Genomic DNA, 23,394 nt, shown 5'->3' on the forward strand with positions numbered 1-23,394 from the left:
TGCCTGGAAGGTCTTTGAATGTTTATGAAATATGACCTACTGAGAGACAGAAGCCGACCATTTTTGAGAAGTACACATGCCCATCCGACAGTATTAAACAATTCCAGAGATATCGTAACATATAAAAGTGTAATTCCTCAAATTATTTGCAGAATTTTTAATTAAAATTAGATAAAGCCTTGATAGCTTTGTTTCAGATAAAGGCAAACCAGACGTAGAGGCTGTGTAAAGGCATTTGACACACAGCACTCTCAAAATGTACCCATAAGGAGATCATTGCTCATGATGGGCACATTCTCACCTTTCTTCAAGTTAAGAGTAAATTAAATTACAAAAGAAAACTGTAATGCATGTACAGGACTAAGGCCACATACAGAGTTAAGAATACAGACCAACAATCTACAAAAGTCTAGAGTAAACAAATAACCAGTCACAGAGGGAAACCATACAAAGCAAATATAAGCTACAGTGTCCATGGCAGAGAGGGATGGTGTCCTGGACAGGCTCCAGGCTCACCTAAGGCCACTCTGCCCCTGGAGCTGCCAGCAGCAGGGCCTTCCCACTCAACCCCAGCAGCAGGAGACCCAACAGCATCATTCTGCTTTTAGACAGGACCGAGTGAAGGCGAAACGCTCAGAGACAGGAGAGGGCAGAGGTGAATTCTCTTGGAGGTGCAGAAGTCCCATAAATGGGGAATGGGACTACAATAGCCTTTCAAAAAATAGCTTCCCCTAAATGGAAGAAGCTTTCTAATGACAATCCCTTTTTTTTTTTTTTAGTTCTTTTTCCAAAAATTCTTCCCTTTTATTTGCAACACATTTTCCTTTAATTTCTTGCCAAGAAAGTGGAATTGCTTGCGAACTCCAGCCATTTCCTGATATCAGCGTTTCCAGAAGCTGAACTTCCTGCAACTACAAAGAAACACCTTTCCCAGCCAAATGGATGCTCTCAGCAGCCTTTCTCTTCCTTTCCCGACTGAAGCCCCCTTGGACGTCACTTGCAGAGGCTGCCTTTTCGGAAAAGACTGTCTCAGAACCCAAGGAAACAATGGCTACGTGTCTCAGCACTTGCTCTCCTGAAGGCACTATTGCAAACACTTGCTATATATTATCTCATTTAATCTTCACCACAATCTTAACGACTGTAGCAAAAGAAACAACTACAACGCAGGGGCTGGTAATTAAGCACTCTAGGTTACCGTGCCTCCTTGGTGTTTGTTTAACAAATACAGGCACACACACATTTCTTTTTCTTTTTTCTTTTTTTTGAGACGGAGTCTCGCTCTGTTGCCCAGGCTGGAGTGCAGTGTGCAATCTTGGCTCACTGCAAGTTCCGCCTCTCGGGTTCACGCCACTATCCTGCCTCAGCCTCCCGAGTAGCTGGGACTATACACGCCCACCACCACGCCCAGCTAATTTTTTGTATTTTTAGTAGAGACGGGATTTCACCATATTAGCCAGGATGGTCTCGATCTCCTGACCTCGTGATCCACCCACCTCGGCCTCCCAAAGTGCTGGGATTACAGGCATGACCCACCACGCCCGGCCTTACATATGCATTTCTTAACACATCAGACCATCCACTGTTTCCTACTGAGAAGTCACAAAGCACAAGAAAACTACTGACACAGGCCAGCAGGATATCGATTAAAAAAAGAAAAAAAAAGAGCAAGAGTGAATTACATCTCTTTCTACACACGTGCCCTCTCTGAAGCTGATCTCCACCTAATAATAATGGCATTTGGAAAACGTAATGGCATTTGGAAAACGTTTAGGTCACCCCCAAACCTACTACTGAATGCCTTATTCTATCAGCCATACACGGTACTTTCCACCAGACTGCAACCCGGATACAAGAAGTCACAACAATTTTGAATCACAAACATTTTTGCTGAAATACATTCAAAAATGGACCAACACAAAACAAAGAAAATTCAAAAATCATACAGGAAAAAAATGGACAGATTTCCTAACGATGGCCCTCACAAAAGGAACAGAACAGTTACACAACACATAGAGTGCCAAAACTCTGCACGCACAGTCAGATCGCCTGAGAAATGAAATTAAACTAGGGCAGTAATATTATTCACAAAGAATAACCTTTCACACAAAGGCATTCCGGGTGGCTTGCAAAGCCCCTGAAGGATTTAAGTGCTCCATAGAGTGAAAGGACCGTGCAGCCACCTTCTCCTCACCCATCCCCATCCTTGTCCCCATCCCAGGAGCCACTCCCAGAAAAAGAGAGCAATCGCCACCAGGGTTTTCCCCAGAACAGTCTCCTGTGAGAAAGGGGTGCCCTGCAGAAAGAGAACTAGGTGAGTGCATACTGACAGGCCCGTGCCTTTCAGAGACTTGGGTGTGCTCCACGGGTTACCTGAAGAGATCTCACGAGGAGCTTGCAGCTCCAAGGAGAAGCTTCAAGGGGAGTGAAGATGGAGGTTTAAAGGTCAGGAAAGGGTTCTCATAAAATCCAGTAACTTGGAAGGAAGTAGCAGCTAAAATAAAACCAAGCAGTGGACTAGAAGGAAATAATATTAAGTGATAAGACAAAGAAAGCTGTCACCACTAGAAGCAGAGCACAGGAAAATAAGCAGGATGATATCCAAACCAAGGGGGAAGAGTCAGTGAGGGGACAGCAAAGAGGCCGGCTGAGACACTCCCAGAGACAGCATGAGCTCTAAACCCCAAGGAAAACCAGGGCGGAGGGCAAACACGGGGATCTAAATAATTCAAGTGTCCCCATGAAGGCCCAGCCAGAGGGAAGGCTTTGTCCCTCTGGCCCTGGGCAGAAAGCTCTCCCAGGGCAGAGTTCTGGTCAGCCTAGACCCCTAGCCCCGGTATACAGCAGCTCCCACTCTGCCCTGCAAAGCTGCTGAGGAACAGGTGCAGGAGTGCCCACTGCCCCTGCTGTCCAGTCAACTAATCAAATCCCTGTCACAACAGAATAACTTGTAATAAATTGCTGGGCCCCCCTTTAGTGGTGTCATTAAATGTCAATGTCACTTGAGGCTACATTTGCACTCACTGGAGAAGCGCTAGTATCTAAAGCTCATGTTTCTACAACAAGGCATCTGGTTTCTTTCTAAAAAGTAGTGATTTCTACCAGATGAAACTGGCTGGGCAGCTCTCCAATGGTTTAAACAATAGTTCACATCTTAAGCATGAAACCATCAATTGCATCAGTCAAAAACTGTATTAAAATAGAAGTGTTGCTTTCCACGTTCAAATCTGTGCATGACGTCAGAAAAGAGCTGATAAGATAACCACAAGGGGTAGTGATGCGTGCAATTTTTTTAATATTCATCGTTTGACATTTTGGGATCTTGTGTAGGAGAAGTAAGTAGGAGGCCAGAGGAAGACAGAAATCGATCAAATTTTAGGGGCTGACAAATGAAACCACGATCCCAGGGGGAAGACCCTAAAAACATGACCCCCTAATGAACACGTGAACAACAAAGCAAGGCAATTCACCGTTAATTCAATGCCACTTCGGTACCTTCTTGCTAATTCTGAAATTTAATTTTTGAATGGGAAATAAGTTATATTATTCAAAAATCAAAATGTATAAAACGGGGTAACACTGAAAAGTCTCCCCACAACTCTGGTTTTCCATCCCCCAGGACCCCTTCTCCCCTCCACCTCCCGTTACTGCCCAGCAAGTGTTACATGAACAGTTTCTTGTGTTTCTTCCCAGTTTCTTTACGCAATCACAAATACAAGTATATGCTTTTATTGTCCTTTCTAACACAAAAATGTATGTATCTGAGTGTGTGTGTGTATGTTGTTTACACCTTGCTTTTTTCACATAACGGTGTATCTCGAAGATCTTCTGGACGTTCGTTTTCACTGCTGCAAATGTTATTTAACCAGGCGCCCACTCGCAGATAGGCCATTAGATGGTTTCCAATGTCCTATTTCAAACAATACTACACCATATTCATATCTTGTTAAGTCACTTTGCCTATGTGTGAGTATGTCTGAATAATAAATATCTAGAAGCAGAATTATTGACTCAATCGTTACATGCACTTTTTTTTTTTTTTTTTGAGACAGAGTCTCTCTCTTGTCGCCAGGTTGGAGTGCAGTGGTGTGATCTCAGCTCACTGCAACCTCCGCCTCCTGGGTTCAAGTGATTCTCCTGCCTCAGCCTCCCCAGTAGCTGGGACTACAGGTGCGTGCCACTGCGCCCAGCTACTTTTTGTATTTTTAGTAGAAATGGGTTTTCACCATGTTGGCCAGGATGGTCTTGATCTTTTGACCTCGTGATCCACCCACCTCGGCCTCCCAAAGTGCTGGGATTATAGGTGTGAGCCACCACGCCCAGCCAACATGCATTTTTAATATTGATGGATACTGCCAAATTGCCTTCCTCGGTAGCTACACCACTTGATACTCCCACCAGGAAAGTACAGAAGCACCTGCCTCCTCGTGGACTTGCCAACAGTGTGTTATGAAGTTTATGAATATTTGCAAATGTCACAGGTGCCATTTTCACAGGTGTTATTTTCAACTGCATGTCTCTTACCGTGAATAATGCTGAGCATCTTTTCATGTTTTCAAAGAGCCACTTACTTCCCTTTCATTGTGATTTGTCTTTGTTCATATCCTTTCACTATTTTTTATCAGGCTGTTCTTTTTTTTAGTCATGTCCAAGAGCTCTTTGCTTAATCATTTCTAGGAACTCTTTATATATTAAGAAGGTTAGCACTATGCTGTGATGGGAGCTTTAAGTGTTTTCTCTAGGGCCACAATTCAAGAACTACAGGGAGTTGTTAACATGGTGTTGGAGCTTCTGGCATGCTATGGGACATGGAGAAAGATAGATGGAGAGGCAGGAGAGGCACCAGGGCCTCAACAGGAACATGCTAAGACCTGGCTTACAGGATTTGGGGCAATACCAAGGTGTTTCATTGTGTTTTTTGAATGTGGATTAACTTATCAATCTTTTCTTTACTTCTGGTTTTTGAGTCCCATTTAAAGGGTCTCCTCACTCCAAGGCTAGAAAGGAATTTCCTCATTTTTTTCTTTTTATGATTTCCTTTTTGCATTTAAATATACACATAAATATACCTATATATGTACATATGTAATCCATTTGGAATTTATCCTGGAGGTGCTCTGCATGGAATAATCTATTTTTATTTTTTTCTAGATGACTACCTAGTGTCCTCAAATCATGTATTCGGTAGTCTATCTTTGCTTCTCGTATATGAAATGACACTTATATCATCCTTTAGATTCTGCCACGTGTCTGGGTTTGTTAACACTTTTCTGTTCTGTTGCATTAATTTGTCTACCTATCCACATGCCAGTACCACTTGTCTTCATTACTGAGGTTTTATAAGTAGATCTTTAATCTGCCTTTAAAAATTAGATATATTTAACCCTGAGAAGCAGAGTATAGTCCTAAAAAGTCATGATAACTGATTAGACAACTTCTGGTCCTGGGACACCAAGAAAATTTGAAATGTATATAACCCTGAGACACCAATACAATATGTAATTAGCACATCCAGGAAGCCATAGTAACTAAGCTCTTTTTTGTTGTTGTTCATTTTGTCTTTTGAGGCAGGGTCTCCCTCTGTTGCCCAGGCTAGAGTGCAATGGTGTGATCATGGCTCACTGCAGCCTCAACCTCCCGGGCTATTTTTTTTTTTTTAGAAACAAGGTCTCACTATGTTGCCCAGGCTGATCTAGAACTCCCGGGCTCAAGCTATGCTCCCACCTAAGCCTCCCAAAGTGCTAGGATTACCGGCAGCCTTCAAGCCCTTTTGGATATCACTTTAGATGTTTATTTCAGAAGCTACTAAAACTATAACACAGAAACACAAATTACATCCTATACAATAACTACAACTTGAATTCTATATTACCATGCTGTTTTTTCCCTTTCTGCACCAGCCTCCACCCGTCCCTGGACTGCAACTCTGCAGTTACCTGTTAGTCTCTTTTTTTCCAACAGAGTAAATTGCTCTTTATGCAAAGCCGCTTCTTACACAGTACTTACCAACTTTTAAAAGGCCAAATACGCTTGTATTTTTATAAATAATTCATCATATTCAAACATGTCAGCCCTTCATAAGCAACACTTTCACTTTGCTGTGTGGAAATGTTTTCATCAAAGTAAAAAGCTTTTTATCACTGCCCCAGGAAATGAAGATGAGGCATCCAGAACGCTCTAAACACTTATCTCCCTCCTTCCCATCAACTCAGGGTGGCTGCTCCACGCCAAGCCATGCCCCACCAGCTCGAGCATATGAACATGCTGTGTTCACAGTAGCTAAGAAGCCCTGGGTCACTGGTGCCAACTAGTGTATTTGGATTACGTGAAAATATTATAAATAAAGCAAAAATGAAGCTTCAAGTCATGCCAGTGAAATTTTACAATCACATTATTTATTTCATTATTTCTTTCCCTTTAGGAAAATTAATATTTTAAAGGACGATTTCAATCATATTCCTTCACTTTAGCACCTTCACTATTTATTCATTCATTCAACTTATTTTGCTTGGCAACATGCTAGGCACTGAGGTTAGGAAAATGAATGAAACATGCTTCCCACCCGCAAGGAACACTTTGGCTAATGGGAGACAAACACGAAAGCAGACAACTGTAAGCACCAGCAACGATGGAAGCACGGATGAGCGGACCATGACGAAGCCTAGGAAGATGCAGGGAAAAAGGGTTCCAGGGCACTGGTGGCAACCAAGAGGAAAGACTCCCAGTCAGGAGGATACCATGACACAAGGCAGAAGCACCAGCCATGCGCTGAATCACAATGAGGAAGTGGAGAGAGAGCGGAAAGGCAAGAGAGCTGCAGGGCCTGAGAGCTCCACAGGAGCGCAGAGGGACCTCCATCTCCATCCCAGGGCACAGCTTTCCCCACCACGCGTGCCTCTACCAGCGGCTCTCCAGAACGCCCCTCATCAGGTCTGGATCCCTCATGAGCCAGCAACTCCAGGTAAGCAAGGCACAGCTCTGATGCAGATAGAAACCAATGAGCAGGAAACATGCACTAAATATCTGCATGTCATGGTATCTCCCCACACCGTGCCCTCTGGCACCTCCCCACTCCTTCCCCCAATGCAAAGCTGGACTCAGTGCATAAGGAAGACCTGATCCACCGTGCCAGCTTTCTCCATCCCTTCTCCTCTGCACAAAGCCCCCCAGCCATGAGATCCTCCTACTCCACGAGCCCTGACTTCCGGCTGCGCATCTTGAGCCTGGCGCCTCTGTCCAGGCTCTCTCTCCTCTCTGGAACTTTGCCCTCACTCAGCTCCACATATCAAATACTCTTCCGCCCTCAAGATACCACCCCAATTGGACTCTACTGGTCAACTTGCATCAAGATGAGTATCTGAATTGTGCATACCTTTGTGTTTAGTATATTTTTAAAATGCAGAGTGTATGAACATTTACTCTGCCAGCCCTTTCTCCGATCCCCCCTGTACACCGGTACTGCATGTCTTCCTAAACTATTAATTTAATGGCATCACTTTCCTTCTAAAACATTCCCAGTCACTCCCGTCATCCTCCTCATTGTCCTGTTCCTAGCCTCCCAGTTCCAGTCTCAGCAAGGCTGGGCCACCCCCTGGCAGCCGGCCTCCCGCTCTCCCCAATCCCAACCCTGCTTCCCCAGGCCCCGCTCTCCTCCTCGGCTCACTCTCAGGTGGCCACAGTGCTGTCCAATTGAGAGAAATGGCGGTCAGAAGCTGGGGAAAGCACTGTGAATTCCATCTCCACAGCAGCCCCCATACTGGTTCCTTCCAAGGTTCCCTCTCTGAGGAAAAGGTTTCCTTCCAGTGTCCAAAGCCATCTCAAGTCCCCACATTCTACTCGCCCTGTCCTCTTTCAGGTTTGTTTCCACCCGACTTCCTATTTCATCAAGCTCATTTTCTTCAGCAAATCAACATTCCCAAGTCAATTCTCCATGCAGAAAAAGGCAGCATCTACCTGCCCACAGCTGAGATTCAAAAGGCCCCGTCTGCCATCCTCACCACACTGGCATCAGGTATTATCCATGCCACTCCACCGCAATCTCCCGACCGAGGCCACGGACGACCTCCTGGCTGCTGGAACTCACCTGCTCTCTGGAGCATCTGGCTTCTTCCCTGTTGAGGCTCCGCTTCTGAACTCCAGGCCGTGCTACCTTCCATGTCAGGATCTCGCCGGGTCACACCTCTCCAGGGTGCTCCATGGCTCTGCCTTCTTCTGTCCTATCCTCCGACTTCTGCTCACTCCCACTATTCACTCCTGGTCTCCATTCACGACTGTGGCTTCAACGACTACCTTGGTGTTGCAGAGTCCAAATCTCTCTTTCTACTCCGGCTCATAGCACAGAATTCCAGAGGGCCGTCCGTTCGCGTGTCAAACTTCAGCCAGGCACTTACACTGCACCCAGCTATGGTTGATTAACCAACTCCGTCTGTATTTCCCTCAGAGTCAAAATGTCACTGAGGCATCTATATACTGTCCTTGGGGGCATCCAATCCCATGATTTTAGATGCCGTGACTGCAGTTTCTATGCTGCAGTCTTGAACGATCCTTTGGATCAAATCCTCCCAGGCTTTGTTTATCCAACTGCCTTCCTAGCACATGCATCTCAGACTGAACACCACCAAACGCCACGCCTGATTCCTTGCGCACCCCACGTGTTCCTCCTCCAGGCTTCCCATCCCAATCCCAGTGAACAGCCTCACCATTTACCCAATCTTTCCAGCCAAAAACCCAGGCATGGATTCTTGATTCCTCTCTCTCCCTAGACTTCCCCATATCCAACCCACCTGCAGGTCTTATACACGCCACCTCCAAACACCTCCTGAACCACCGCGGCATTTCGCTTCTACCATCATCGCCGTGATCCAAGTTACCATTGCTCTTGTCTTGACTATGACAGTAGCCTCCATGGACTCCCTGTATCCACGACATCTCCCTTGATTCATTCACCAAACTGCAGCCAGAATGAGCTTCTGAGATCATAAACCATGGATCACCCACTGCTCAAAACCTCCCCAAAGCCTCTGCTTTCATGCGGAGTAAACTGCAGTTTTTTCCTCTGACTGACAAAGCCTTCATCCGGCCCATTTGCCACCTCACGTGCCACTGCCTGGTGGGCTCAGCTCCAGCAGCATGGCCGTCACCCCACTCCTCTGCCTTGTGAGCCCCCTCTGCCTAGGGTGCTTTTCCCCCGATAACTGCATGGCTGACGATACCTTGTCACTCAGAGGGCATTTCTACTGCCCCTGTGAAGAGAGACCTGCACGGAACAAGGCAAGGAGCCACACAGCTGCACAGGCCACTCTCCGTGTGCATTCGCTGTGCAGCTCTCTTGGTATTTTTTGTTTCCCTGGCTGGTTCTTGTCTGCACCACCAGAGTGCGGGCACCATACAAGCAGAGATGATCCCTACTACCAAGGAGGCTGCTTAACACATAGTAGGGGCTCAATTCTCATACTTCCCATTCTGTTATCTCTTTTCTCTGGGCATGGAACTACTCCCATTCCAACCCCAACTCTCTCTCTCTCTCTCTCTCTCTCTCTCACACACACACACACACACACACACACACCTTTCCAATCCAGAAACTAAGGAGTCAGATGTCTCCTGCCTTATCCAACCAGCCACCCGGATGTGTGACTATTAACTGCTACCTCCTGCTTGTATCTCTCCCGACCATTCATGTGCATGGCCCCATCTCTGGTCCAGCTCCTACCTCTTCTCATGTGCCGAGGACTCTGCCACCAAGATCAGCCCTCTCCCTCCAGTCACACAGAATCCCAGCTCCAGCACAGAGGGGATTCTTTCTACCTGTCTTCCATAGCTGTTTCTATACACTCATCTGAGGGGTCATTGTAAAGTATCCTTAGCTTAGCCTAAATAATCCTCTCTCCTGTCTTATCACCCGGGTCCCCAACCTACCACCTGTCCAGGCTGTTTTCCACCCTGCAACCTCAGAAGATCCCTTTCCCTTGGCCTCAGAAGGTCCTTCCCAGGCTTCTCGCAAAGCTAAGGCACTGCCTCTTCACACCTTGTGAAACCTTTCCAGGACCTCCCAGTCAGAGGCCGTCTGGTTCTCACTGTCTGCAGAGTGCCCTACAGCCTGTCTGTGGGTGAGCGTGTCTGTGAACTCTTGTCCGTCTCTTCTGTGATCTGTGTGCTCCTCGAAATAACTGATTTTGTCTCATACACCTCGGAATCCTGAGTCCATAGAACAGAGGCTCATACAAAGGAAGCTTTCAAAGAGTGCTCATCGATGTCTAGGTTTCTTGAAGACAGGCACCATGTTTTGTTCTGTTTAGATTTATTTTGGCTTTCATCTTTGAATTTCCAACAGAAGTATTTGAGTACCTTCTCTATGTGTGTCAGCCACTGTGAACAGTCTCAGGGAAACAACCAAAAATGACACTGCCCTCAGGCTCTCATGGAGCTTCCTTTCCAGAGAGGGAAAGCAGGCAATAAACTGATAAGCCAGTAAGTGAGCAAGATAATTTCAGCAAGTGGTGAGTGCTACAAAGAACACAAGAGTACTGGATACCTTCTGATTTCCTTGCAAGATTTTGAGTTCCTCTGTCACTGTGGAGTTTTCCTTTAGACAGACTTAGAGAAATGATCAGCTGGAGGAGCCTAATTTACATTTTAAAAGGAAATTAAAATGTTTTGAATTACAACTAAGAGTTTTCCTTTTAAGGGAAAATATTCATTTTACATGAAAATTATTTTTTCTCTCAGATTGCATCAGCTGTTTCGAAACAAACAAAAATTAACAATGTATTCGTTGGTGAAATGTGCACCACACTATGTTTAACCTGCTGTATAGTAAACAAAATCCTAATATTTGCTTGACTGACTATTGCACTGAGTTTTTTCCCTATTGGAGTGGAAAAAGTTTTACGTGCAGAAATGATCTAAGACTAATATACTGATTGAGATAGCAGATGACACCATCTTCTAATGTTTCTTCTGCTTCTCATTTGAATTTTCTCATGCAGGTTTCTCAAAATTAAAAGTGCAATTTCTTGAAAGTAAGTATTAATAACCTAAAGAATCCCACCAGTTTAAACAGCTCTGCCCTTTGGCCTTAAGTCCATTCTGATTTCCTTACCAAAAAATAGGTCACCCTTCCACGGAGGACTGTGACACTCACGTCCACACCCTGGCTCTGCCGGAAGAAGTCATGCCTTGCTTTGCTGGTCATTTTTGTAGGTGTCCATAGCTATATTTCAAGTCCTTTGGGGGACCTGTTATCATTATTTTAATCTCCCTCAAACAATTTACACTCAGTAGATACTCAACAAGTATCTGTGAGTTAGCTGTTGGCTGATTTAGACCCATTTCCACTGCTGAGTGTTGTTCTCGCATTCTGCAACCTCAGTCTCCCTGAGCCCACAAACAGAAGTTAATGGCGAGTCTAGTGTAGTTTGTACGTGTTAAACACATTTGCTCTTAAAAGAGATCATATTTATCTCAGTTTGTTCAAGTGTCGGCCACACAGTATCTTATGTCTCAAGAAACAGTAAGAGTGGTTACTGATGAGTGTGGAGCACATTTAAACTCCACAATTCCTGGGAGCATACACATCTCCTGTTTTGAATATTTGGCAATCAACTGTAGTCTGAAGCTAGCCGCAGTCTGCATTCACCATTTTTTTCCCATCTTATTTTGCTAACTTTCTCAGTATCCTCCTTGACCAGCCGGGGTTTTCCTTTGTCTGTATCTCTTTATGTCATCAGAGTAGCTAACCAGGGAAACACAAACAGAGAGAGGTGCGGGCGTATTTGTGGCTTCTGACTGTTCTCCTTATCCACAGGCGTGCCTCAGAGTTCCTGATCTCTGCACGCCCTGCAGCCGTGTTACATCAGGGCAGCCACACTGATCACCAGCGCAGACAACCTATGTTATCTTTTCTGGAAGACCAAATGCCACTCACACTGGTCTGTCCCACGTGACTTCTCCGCTCTCCATTGCACAAGCAAACACTGGGCTCTCTAGGCACAAGAGTTTTTCCTACTCCGATGGCAACTTTGCTCACAAGAAAGTATGAAGCTGGGTGCTTGAGGAGGAGGCCAGAGATCAGCAACTAGAGGCAGATGGCAGGTGATGAGGTGAAGTCAGCAATGGCCTGATAAGGGCAGAGTAAGGGCACTGGGCATGGTGGCCACTGACCCCTGGGCATTAACGTCAAACCTGCTTCTAGTGGACTCTGTCTCTATTACTGGATGGCAGAGTGGGAAGCTCCCACAGCAGCTTCGTAGCTTCTACTAGGCTTCTTTCTTTCTTTCTGTCTCTGGGGCCTGGGTCCTGGCGGTAGCTCTTACTAAGTGTTGTTCGGTGCATGAGTGAGGGAACCAGCCGGTCAGTGTGAAGAGCCAAAACGCAGAGCTAAAATGGACAGAAGCGGAGCTGGCATATCATACCCTCTACACATGATTTGCTTTCGATGGTAATAAAAATAAAACCAGCATTCATACAAACAGTAATTGGACAAAACAGCCTTTACGTGACAACTTGCATATCAGACCAACAGAAGATCAAACTGAAAGAAAAAAAAGGAATGACACTCAACAATTAGACACATTTGTATGCATTTGGCCATTTTTAAATTTTTACAGAATCTAGAAATTCTTTTTCAAAAGACTGATTTTTTAAATGATACATATCAGAAAAATCTGTCAAACTTCGGTACTTTAGCAATTCAGACCAGTGGCTCGTCATGCAGCAACAGACAGAAACAAAGACCCAAAAGGTAGAGATAAGAGTGTCAGAGCAGAAATTGGCTACTCTCTTTTAATAATCTATCCCCTTCCCAAGCTTGAGTGAAGTGGGTCTGATAATTTTGTTTAAAAGTATCTTCTTGTTTACTACCTCAGTCATGTCCCAAATAAGACTGTCCTAACCTTTTGCTCCTGTTCAAGGCCAAAGCTACTGCTCAGGGCAGGGTGTGGGGCGAGGGGGCCTTTCTTGAGTGTTCCCTGATGAGTCTGGTTTCTCTGATGCACCAGCTTCTCCTAGCTGGGCCTTTCTGCAGAGTAGACCCTTCTCCTCTCCAGGTATTGTGTTCCTAAAGGGAGAGCCTGCTAGGAATCCCGAGAGGACTCCACCCTCTATCCAGAGCTGCGATCTTTCTTCCCCTTCACAACATCCAGAAGGGCCCTGAACACACGAACCAACAGCAGTTTCAGCAGCACCAACAGAAGCCCCATCATTTCAGGACCGCGGGCTTTTTCCAAAAGCCTACAATCCCGTGCCTCAGTAGCACCACCTTTCCCCCAGAGCAGCTTGTCACTGCAAGATAGAGCGTTCTTCAACCCCTACCCCAAATCAAAGGTCAACTGAGAAAAATAAATGTTTATTTTTTTAAGAAAGAATTCACAAGCCCACCAGATAGGGGACCAGGAGGAACCCCAGTCCTAGACCAGGCCTATGGCTGATGCCAACACCCCGGGAGAACTGGTGGGGCCCCATCCTCTACCACCTTCAATGCGTGGCCAAAGGGCACTTCAGTAGGGAAAAGTGCTTCTACTGACCACATCTCTGGCCAACAGAAAAGGCCACATGCTCTGTCCATGCACACCCATCTCCACACCCCTTCCCCACCTAGACTGCAGCAGGGGTGGGAGGCAGACACCTGGGGGAGGACTTAGGGGTCAGAGGACTTCGGGAGCATTGGGCCCGCGCCCCGCTAGCCAATCAAGTGCAAGCAGCGACTCGCTAGCCGGAGCCCGCACGGGTGTACCAGAGGCCGCTGACCACGCGGCCGCCGTGGACTTGCCTGTGCCCGGGAAGCGGGGTTGCAAGGAGCGGCCGATCCCGGCGCGAATAAGCTCGCCAGCCCGGGGGCTGCACCCCAGAGGTGCCTGAGCGGGCGGTGAGCCCGGAGCAGCTTTGGCCGCAGGGAGGGGCTCAACCTCGGGTGCCCTGGAGACCCGGGTCGGCCAAAGCCTGGGAATGAGCCGCAGTTGGGAGCGGGAAACCGAAACAGCAATCCTGGAAGAGCGTCGGCCCAGAGAAGGCGCCGCGGAAACGCGGCTCCGGAGCGAGGCGCAGACAAAGGCTCGGGTGCACACGCGGTGGACGGTGGCTCCGGAGCCGCGCTCTGGGCCGCGGGAAGCCGCACCCGCCCCGACTGGCGCCGGAGTCGGCCGGGGGCCCATGGGCGCGACCTCCCGGACCCGGAGGTGCTCCTACCCGGCCCCGCCGCGGTCTTCCCGTCCTCACCCTGCTCCCCCTCCATCCGCGACCGCGACGCCCCCCTCCTCTGCGCACCGGGCGCCTCCTCTTTCCTCACTGTCTCCCGCCTGCCTGGTTCCTTCTAGCGAACCCCTGCCTTGACTTTTCTGCTCAATCTTGTCCCCCACCCCCGTGACATGCCTTTCTGCCACCTCTGCCTCAGCGCGCTCTCAGCCCCGCGCCCGCGGGTGGCGAGGAGGAGTGGCCACGCCACAGTGGGCCCGGGGGCGCATCCTGCGAGTCGGAGGCGGCGGCGCCTTTCTCTTCCACCCTAGCGACCTATTGTCCTTCCCTTTTCTCTACCAGCCCGGACCCCAGAGAAGCCCGGGACCAACAGGACGCGGCCCGGGGTGGGGGTGCGTCCCCTGGGTGGAGGTGCAACCGTTTCCACCCCGCCAGTCCATGCTCTGGATGCCGGTCATTGCGCGGGGTGGGAGGCCGGGCGCCCACTCCGAGTCCTGGAGAACGGCGGTGCCATCACAGTTGGAAGCGCGGGGTTCTGAGGCCCTGGCCTCCCTCACCCCGGCTACAGGGACCCAGTGGGCTGGACCCCCAAGTGGAAGGAAGCGCATCTGCTCCAGCCAAGTGGCCACAGGCTCAAGAGGGAGGAACCTAAGTGGTCACAAAGTTGAGTATAAATACGCGCCGGACGAAGTGTGGCCAGAAACGGCACGAGGGGCGGAGAAGCAGGCGGCAGGTCCCGCTCGCAATGTCCAAGCTCCCGCCGCCCTCCCGAGCCGCCCTTCCCCCGAGCGCTCGCGGAGCCTGCGAAACCCCGGCGTCCCTGCGCGGCCGAACGCTCCCGCGCTCCGCCAGGGGCACCGGCTCCTGCCCCTCCAGAGAAGCCCCCTGGGCGCTCCACGCCCGGACACGGGCACCTCGCTCGACACCCGCTTCCCACCCAGCAGTCCAAGCCCCCCACCTGCCCCCAGGGGATGAGGAGCCGCCCCACCTCCGGGGAACGGGGAGCAGGCCACTTACTGGGGCTCAGGAAGCACTCGGTCAGCCTTCGGAAGCAGCTCGCATTATTAGAAGGTCCATCTTCCATGTCGGAGCCGAAGAGCAGCGCGGCCGCGGCGGCGAGGGCGAAGCTGGCGCCCTGGGGACGCCGCGGAGTTTGGCCGCCGCCGCCTGGGCCGGCGCCGGGGAAGCCGGGGGAGCCCGCGCGGCGGGCGGCCTGGCCAAGGGGGAGCCGGGGCGGCGGCGGCGGCCGGGGACCGGCACGGGCTGGAAGCAGCAAGCCCTGGAGCGCAGGCGAGAGGAAGAGCCGCCGCCGCCCGCCGCCGCTGCCACCGCCGCCGCGGTGACTACTGCTGGTGGGGACGCTCAAGGGAGCTGCCTCTTGTCCTCCTCCTCCTCCTCCTCCGCCAGCATCGCCGCCTCCTCCCGCCGCCGCCGCCGCCGCTGCGCCCTCCCTTCCTGGGAGACGCACGGGGAGGTGAAAGGCAGATGAGGAGGGGAGAAAAGAGGGAGGGGGCGGGGGGGGCGGCGGCCAGAAGTAAAAGAAAGATGGAGAGGAGGAGGGGACCCGGGAGGAGAAGGCGAGCGCCAAGGGAGCGCGGGCCGCGACCCAGCCGCAGCCGCCGCCGCGCGCAGAGAGGGCGCCGGGGCCCCCAGCGGTGCTGGGGCGGCCTGCGGAGGAGGGGGGCGGGCGCGGGGGCGCGGCGCGCTCCGCCCGGCCACGGCCAGGCCACTCGGGGGCCGGGCCCGGGCCCGCCGCGCTCCCCCCGCCGGCCGCGCTGAGCCGGGGTTCCGGGCGGAGTTTGCCGGGGCCGCAGCCCGGCTCGTCCCCGGCCGCTGGCAGGGGACCCTGGGGGCGGGGAGCAAGAGGCTCCTCGAGGCTGGCCATGGTTCCTCCCCGGGCCGCGGAGGGGGCAGGCCGCGGGCGGGAGGGGCGCGGCGGGCCGGGGCTCGGTGGGCTCCGCCCCCGCAGGACCTGCCCACCCCTGCCGGCCGCCCGAACCGCTGCCTGGTCCTCCTCTCCGGTCTTCGGCTTCCCTCCCAGTCTAGTCTTCACATTGTGCTCGGCTTGGGTAGCGGGAGGACCCGGGCCTGGGGGCCAGGCCCCGGCGACGGCGCCTGGCTACCCTCAGGCGCGCACAATCGGCGTCCTCCCGGGCCGGGGCGAGGGACGGCGGAGACCCTCCCTGCAGGCGTGGCGTGGTGTGTGCGCGCTCCGGCGGTTGAGCCTCCGCGGCTGCTCGAAAGCAGCGCAGAAAAGCGCCGCAGTGCCGCTGCCCGTGGAGGCGGTGGTGGCGGCGGCGGCAGAAGACGCCCACTGGCGGAGCAGGCGCTCCCCACGCCGCCGCCGCCTTCCGCGCCCACGTAGCGCGCCCCGCGGGACTCGGCCCCTGCGCCAGGCTCCCGCACCCGAGTGATCCTCTGTGCGCCGCCTGCACCCGGGGCCGGGGCGGGCGGACAGAGCAACCGCTGCGTCTCTGCCCTGCCTTGTCACATCTGGGTCCGGTGTTTCGGATTCTAAATCCTGAGTCCTGCAGCTGCTCCAGCTGTGCGCTGCTGGGCGAGCCACGTCGGCCTGCCCGTTGCCCGAGCCAGGGAATCCTCCTGGTAGCGGGCCAGCAGCTCCGACCCAGCTGTGCTCAGTCAGAGTTCCCGGGAGAGAGTTCCAACTCGGACCTTTGGTTGGAGTTTAAATCAACTCGCAGTGTTTCCCATAAACTAGGGTTTGAAATACGGTTCCTCCCCAGGACTCCCTTTCGGATACTCGCTTTAAAACGAACTTCGTGTGCACAAGCCCGGTTTGCCTTGGTTGGGGTTAGAGAACGGAAAGGGCAAACTGTGGCCAAAAATGAGCAAGACTGTGCGATCATTGCCCCAAACCCTGAGACCGCCTTGCCATATGCGGCTCTCTTGGACACCCCCACCCCCTTCCGTAGCCATGAATCCAGGCAGTTGCCACTGAAGGGAAATGAGCCGCCCAATGGGCGCTCAGAACTAGGAGCCGCCAGAAGTTTGGGGAAGTTGGAGCGCAAGAGCGCACACAGATGCACAGGTGTCCGCGTTTGGGCAGGCACGCGCGGCGGGGCCACCATGGCGCGCTGGGTCCGAGGAGGGGCGGTGGCTGTGCTGTTCCACGGTGGCACGGGCTGTCCGGACTGCCTGGACGAGGTCACCTTCCCCGGAGTGGAGCACACGCGCCAAAGCTCAGCTTTCACGAAGGGCAAAACGGTCACCCAAGCGCCAGGTGTGCGCTACAGTGCAGCAACTAGGCTGACCCAGGGCCCTGGGCTCCCGGTGTGCGCCAGGTCCCGGGGCCATTTCTCGCCCTCCACGTTTTCTCCTTTCTATCCAGTTTCACATGTTTATTTTGAAGCGTGCTCCAGATTCCTCACTAGTCAATGCTTTCCCCAACTCCCATCCAAACTCCCCACAATGGAAAATAACACTTTTGTATTTGCACCAAGCTGAGCAGTTGGGATGCGAAGGACATGCTGGGGCTCCCCTCCCCCAGTAAAGTCCGCAGACGTCTCCGCGATTGCCGGGCGGATTCTGAGTGTCGCGTGTAACGGGCATCAGACTTGGCACTCACTAGGTCAGAATCCCTACATTTGTGGAAGAAGAAAATGATTCCTGTGACTCTTACCTTAGGGGCGCTGCCCTTGTTTCTGATTTTTTTCGGCAAAGAAAAAACTACAGTGGTTGAGCCAGGCTGCCGGCAGCCTCCCGGCTTGACGCTTCTCCGGCCGTGCAGAGTCCAGTCCGGTTACTTTACTGCGAGTCCGGAGTTTGTGCTTTCGCGACTGGACCAGGCAGCAAGGGTCTGAGGGCTGCCCACACATTTAGGGAAGTCGAGTTTCTCCTCAAGTGTTTATTGTTTATTCCTTTACACGCAAAATTGTTTCTCCTTGTCATTTAAGTTTCTTTATTTGCATTTTGGAGTTACTAAATCTATTTTTCAGTTCCAAGAAAATATACATTTAACTTGCCCATAAGCCCCCTTGCGGGCGCAGGAGACAGGGTGGGAAACCCCAAATATTTGTCCTGGGAGTCCTTATTAAATCAGGAGGCAAACTTTAAAATTTTCATTAACCCTTTCCCAGAATCAACCTCCTGTTTACCTTTCGTCCTTTTCTCCAAGTGCTTGCTGGAAGGGACGTTTTCCTGGACAAATTAAAAATCACAAAGCATAACAACGGAAAAGAAAACAACTTGAGGATGGAGTTTACTGATTAGCTCTGAAATTTTCATACATGATCTCCCTCCTTCATACTGGTGTGCACGTTTGTTACTGTAAGTCTCAGAGGCATTCAGCCACTTTCTTTTCTTCATGAACTTTGCTTAGGTGAAGACTTTAATGACAAAGGCGCAGACATACAGGGTCTGTCACTCACCCGTGCTCAGGTGCTGCTGCGCCTGGAGAACGCGCTGCTTGCGGATTCCTTTCCTTCCCTTTGAGTTTCTTTACTGATATATCAGAAGGAGGAGAGGGCTGTGACACTACACTTTTGTTACTCCAAACCTTTTGTGAATAAACGCACCGGCCCATAACGGAGGGAACACTGCATTCTGATAGTTCCCATAAAGACTGCAATATAGTTACATGACAAAAGGTTATTATACTATAGCTCAATTTAAGCATACTGTCATTAGGAGAAGAGGAAGAGCGATGGCAGAAATTCACAATGTTGCAGTGCTCTTGGTAAAATAAACAATTTTCCTTACTTTCAGCTGAGGAAATTCCAAGCCCACGTTGCAAAGAAAAAAAAAAACTAAAAGAATATTAAGAGGGTAGTTAACACCAGGTGCCAAAATAATGATGATCATCATTTTAAAAGAATATAAAACACTTGTCTGTGCCTTTTACCAAGGAAAATAATCAAGAGTTTTGTATTGCTAATGAAACTTTACATTAGTGGACTTATACAACCATAAGTACATTTAAATTCTCCAAACATTCTTCTATATGTTGTTATTTTTAAATCAAGTTAATTCTATATTGCTTTTAGTATTTATGCCTCACATTTATTTATAGGGGAAATAATACCTGCCTGATTGTTAATTTGGATTTTATGTTCTTAAAAACATGCATCTAGGTACAGCCTAAGAAATTTTTAAATGAGGATTTTCCTTTAAAAAGTATGAAATTTCTTCATGATAATTTAACCATGCACCCATTTTAATAACCTAAGAGCTAGGTTTGTAACTAACATGGTTAATATTTTATGAACTTTTTGGTAAATATGCAAATCTGTGTCTTAACTGATTTTAGTTTACAACTGTGGATATTAGTGCTTACAGTTGTAAATTTCACATCATTGATTCTTGAAAACCCTGTTTCCTTTTTTAAATAATAACCTTTCTTTATGAATATATAAAAGCAAAGAAAACTAAATGTTAAACTCATCTACTTATACAGATGTCTACCAAAATGCACGTTCCCTTTACCGTGATTTTAATTTTTGTAACTTATTTAAAATGCATAGCAAAATAAATCATAAGCAAGTGTCTATTGTTCCCAAGTTCAATAAAATTATGTGCGTTTTACATGTCAGACTTTTTCCATTTAATAGCTAGCAAATTAATGTAAATGTCATTCAGGTGTGATGTGTCATATCACACAAACTCTCTCCATTCTAATAGGATACTTTATTTACTACCTGGTGTCATTAAAATGGAGTTCAGCTTCCAGGCATTTATTCACATCCTCCCGGCCCCCCATCCCCGCAGTCCCTCCCTGCAAGTCTTTAGTTTGTATTTCCAGGAAACCTCATTCAATTTTTCTCATCCCCAATTCATCATAGCTTTGTTGTCTAGACTCCTGGAACTTATGTACTTTATCTGCACATATCCACATGTTGGGGTAAGTCTCTTGTTAAGAAAGTTAATGCGCATGTAATTTGCATTGACAGCTCCATTTTAAACAGCTTGACATCAGGGAGACTGCCTCTCCAACTATTCATAGCCTTTAATGAAGGCCAGCACACAATAGGCACTCAATAATTGCTGGCCTTCCTGTCACCTGAATGCCAGCTGATTACAAATTTCCATTACTATTGATGTTAAGACATCTTGACCAAAGTAAGGGATAGCTTCTTACAGTGTTGTTATAGTCAAACCTAAAATAAAAGGCCATTATAATTCTGGTTTTAAAAATATTATGAAAGTCAATACTTCATAGAGGACAGCCTTGAAAACAGACCAAGATGATAAAAACAACTTTAGCTGCCACTAATATTCCTAGATCTTCAGTTTCAATTAAATTGTTTTTATTTATTTTTTATTTCCATTGGTTTTTGGGAAACAGGTGGGGGTTGCATGAGTAAGTTCTATGGTGGTGATTTGTGAGATTTTGGTGCACGCATTACCCAAGCAGCATACCCTGAACCCAATTTGTAGTCTTTTATCCTTCACTCCCTTAAATTATTTTTATTAATTCCAACCAATTAATTGTAAAACAAATTGCAGTTGTATTATCACATTATGTTTTAAAGCAAGTAAAAACCAGTATAGGTTATATCATTATTTATTTAATAAACATCAGAATAGTTTTTAATTTTTAAATTAGAATTCATTCTAATTTTTAAATTGTAATTAAAATTAGTTTTTAATTAGAATATTTTCGATGAGATGCAAATGGTTAAAACAATATTTCGAATAGGTGTGAGAATCCATTCTATCTGAGAAAGGCGTTATGTGTGTTTCTTTTTTTTTTTTTAAAGGCTTCTTTTCAATGGGAGAAACGTGTGTTTCTTGATTAAAGTAAAACCCAAGCGGAGATTTTCACTAATAAAAAGAAAAACATTAATTATCTCCTGAAAATAAGCTCTGCATAATGGCCGTATGTAGCCATGAAGATACTGGTGTTAAAAAGTATTGCTGAGATTATATAATCAATACTAAGTTCCTAGGATAACCATGTGAATATTAACTCTATTATATAACACTGCTGTGTTATGACACAGAAGTATATTTCAAAGATGTTGCCATTAAAAAATATCAAGTCACTGTAGAAATCCATTGGCATTTGTAGAGTGCTGAAACAGTTTTCAGTTCTTAAAAACAGATGCAAGTTAGAACACAACAATGAGTTCTGTTTAAATAATCAACACTTTCACCAAACTTTTACAAGTCAAATATATCAATTGTGTTTGAGACTGTGTTTTAAGAATTAAATAAAAGCAGTGTGAGATAATTATATCTCAATAAGAATAATAAGCCTAAAAGACAGAAAATACTTCTTTAAGAGAACTAAAGTCTGGTTTAAAGCTTTTAAATAGAAAGAGGTCATAGAGGAACATTCTGGATAAAAAGGGTTGACTGGGGGCTGAAATTATAAAAGATGGTATACCCTGATTTCTATGGACACCTTTTGTACAAATGGGTATACAAGTCTCGCAAGGGCTGCCAAAATTGCCACTGAGTTTATCTCACCATGATACTACCTCAGTGCCTACACGAATTACTATGTGATGTGTGAAATGTGTATTGTTCATGTCGCTTGAAATAAGTAGCTCTTCATCTGTTACTCTGGAATCTTTTTCTTGCAAACATTTTAAATTTTGATAACCCAATTTTTATAATAGGCCTTGGCATGTATACAAGGGGTTTGATGCCGTTACAGGAGAAAGAAATGTTGTTGGCTCTTCCAGATTTATCTCAGAAGGATTAAAATGGCTCATTTAATCCAGAGACTTGGAGAACTGATTCCTTTCTCTTTACAGAGAAAGAAAGAAAATAAAAGAAAAAGAAAGGAAAGGAAGGAAGAAAGAAAAGAAAGAAAGAGAGAGAAAGAAAGAAAAGACAGAAAGAGAAAGGAAGGAAGGAAGGGAGGGAGGGAGGGAGGGAGGAAGGGGAAGGAAAGGAGGGAGGGAGGGAGGGAGGGTTCATTCACATGGGTGAAGTGTTCTGACATCAGATCTTGACTTTTGCACAGGGAGACAATGCTTTTTGTCCCTGAGCTTCTCTTGTTCAAGTGCTGAACAGAAAAAGGAGAGAGAAAGCTTGATGCAGGGATCAGGCCTCCTCAGCCCCTGATGCCTCATGATAGAAGCACCGTAGCTTCTCAAGGACTGTAGGTTACAGAAGGCTCCCGTCTAGACTGAGTCAGGCCTGGTGGCTGGCACACACACAGTCTACCCAGTGTCTGCAAGAGCAGCCAATTGGGAGACGTAAGTAGAACTTGGTATATTAAATCTTTTGAAATGAACCCTTATGAGGAAAATAACTCACAGAAGCCAAAAGATGAGCGACCTTGTTTTTTCAGCTGTGTTGGTTATCCATAGGACTGATTAGTGAGCCAGAGACACCCGGCACTAACTCTCAGACTGGGAGTTAAAGGAAGGGGCAGTTCAGACGAGCAGCATATCTTCCATAATCCCGTGGCCACATTCATTTTATTTGGCTCAGAAATTGGGGTTTAATTACTTTATGCTTACATGCTGCACTAATACTGCCATCATCAACAAAGGAAACGTCAACAAAGGAGGATCTCCTCCCCCACTCCAGAGCTCCTTGGCACTGGCATGATTTTCCTGATGGTGAAAGATACATTTAAATAGTAATTGATAAGGGTTTTATTGTTTCCAAGTACAGTCAATGAGTACAGCCTGGGAGCTAACCCTTGCAAGTCTCCTGAATTCAAATCACTGTCTCCTCACTTGACTTCGGGTATCCAGTTAGATTATTATGACTTACTGGTGGCATGAAAGCTTACTTTTCTCCTCCCTCCAACACTCCTATTTGTATAGAGATTTCCACTGGAAATTTCCAGAGATCTCTACCCGGGAATATTGTGCTTGTCCTGCCCTATACTTTCCTGATTTGAAACATCCATAATAAATCTCAATTTTACTTTCTACTTATTATAAGAAATTCATCTGCTGAGCCCAGAGAACCTCAGGCTGAAAGACACCACTAATGTAACAAGGCAAAATTCAAATTTAAAAATGAATACACCAAGGCTAAGTGGCATTAAAGTATTTGTGGGTTTTGCTTTCCATGTCATACTGGTCATTTTGTAAAGGACCCAATTGGCCCCAGCCCAAGTATGTGCACTAGTGGTGAACTGGCCAGAAGGGACACCTGGAAGGTTGCATTTGCAAGAAGCTGCACCACCTGGCAGGGAGCAGAAGCAATAATCCAGCCACACACCGATGGTGGACGGCTCCTGGGGAATCAAAGAGAGAAAGCTTCCAGTGGGTAAATAAT

At 48.0% G+C, this 23,394-nt stretch overlaps 1 protein-coding gene across 3 annotated transcripts in view; it reads right to left on the reverse strand.

The window, feature by feature from the left end:
* Window positions 1-16,506, reverse strand: part of PDE10A (phosphodiesterase 10A) — a 332,525-nt gene extending 316,019 nt beyond the window's left edge. Inside the window, exon 1 of one of the 3 annotated variants that reach the window (XM_031012517.3) lies at window positions 15,208-16,506. In XM_031012517.3, coding sequence (XP_030868377.2) covers window positions 15,208-16,075 — 868 coding nt within the window. In that variant the 5' untranslated portion in view covers window positions 16,076-16,506. Of the gene's footprint in view, window positions 1-8,083; window positions 15,164-15,207 lie in introns of those variants that run through there. The other 2 variants (XM_055391784.2, XM_055391783.2) reach the window with 2 other exon arrangements.
* Between the last annotated feature and the right edge of the window lie 6,888 nt (window positions 16,507-23,394).

Source organism: Gorilla gorilla, chromosome 5, assembly GCF_029281585.2.
Source record: "Gorilla gorilla gorilla isolate KB3781 chromosome 5, NHGRI_mGorGor1-v2.1_pri, whole genome shotgun sequence".
Lineage (NCBI taxonomy): Eukaryota > Metazoa > Chordata > Mammalia > Primates > Hominidae > Gorilla > Gorilla gorilla.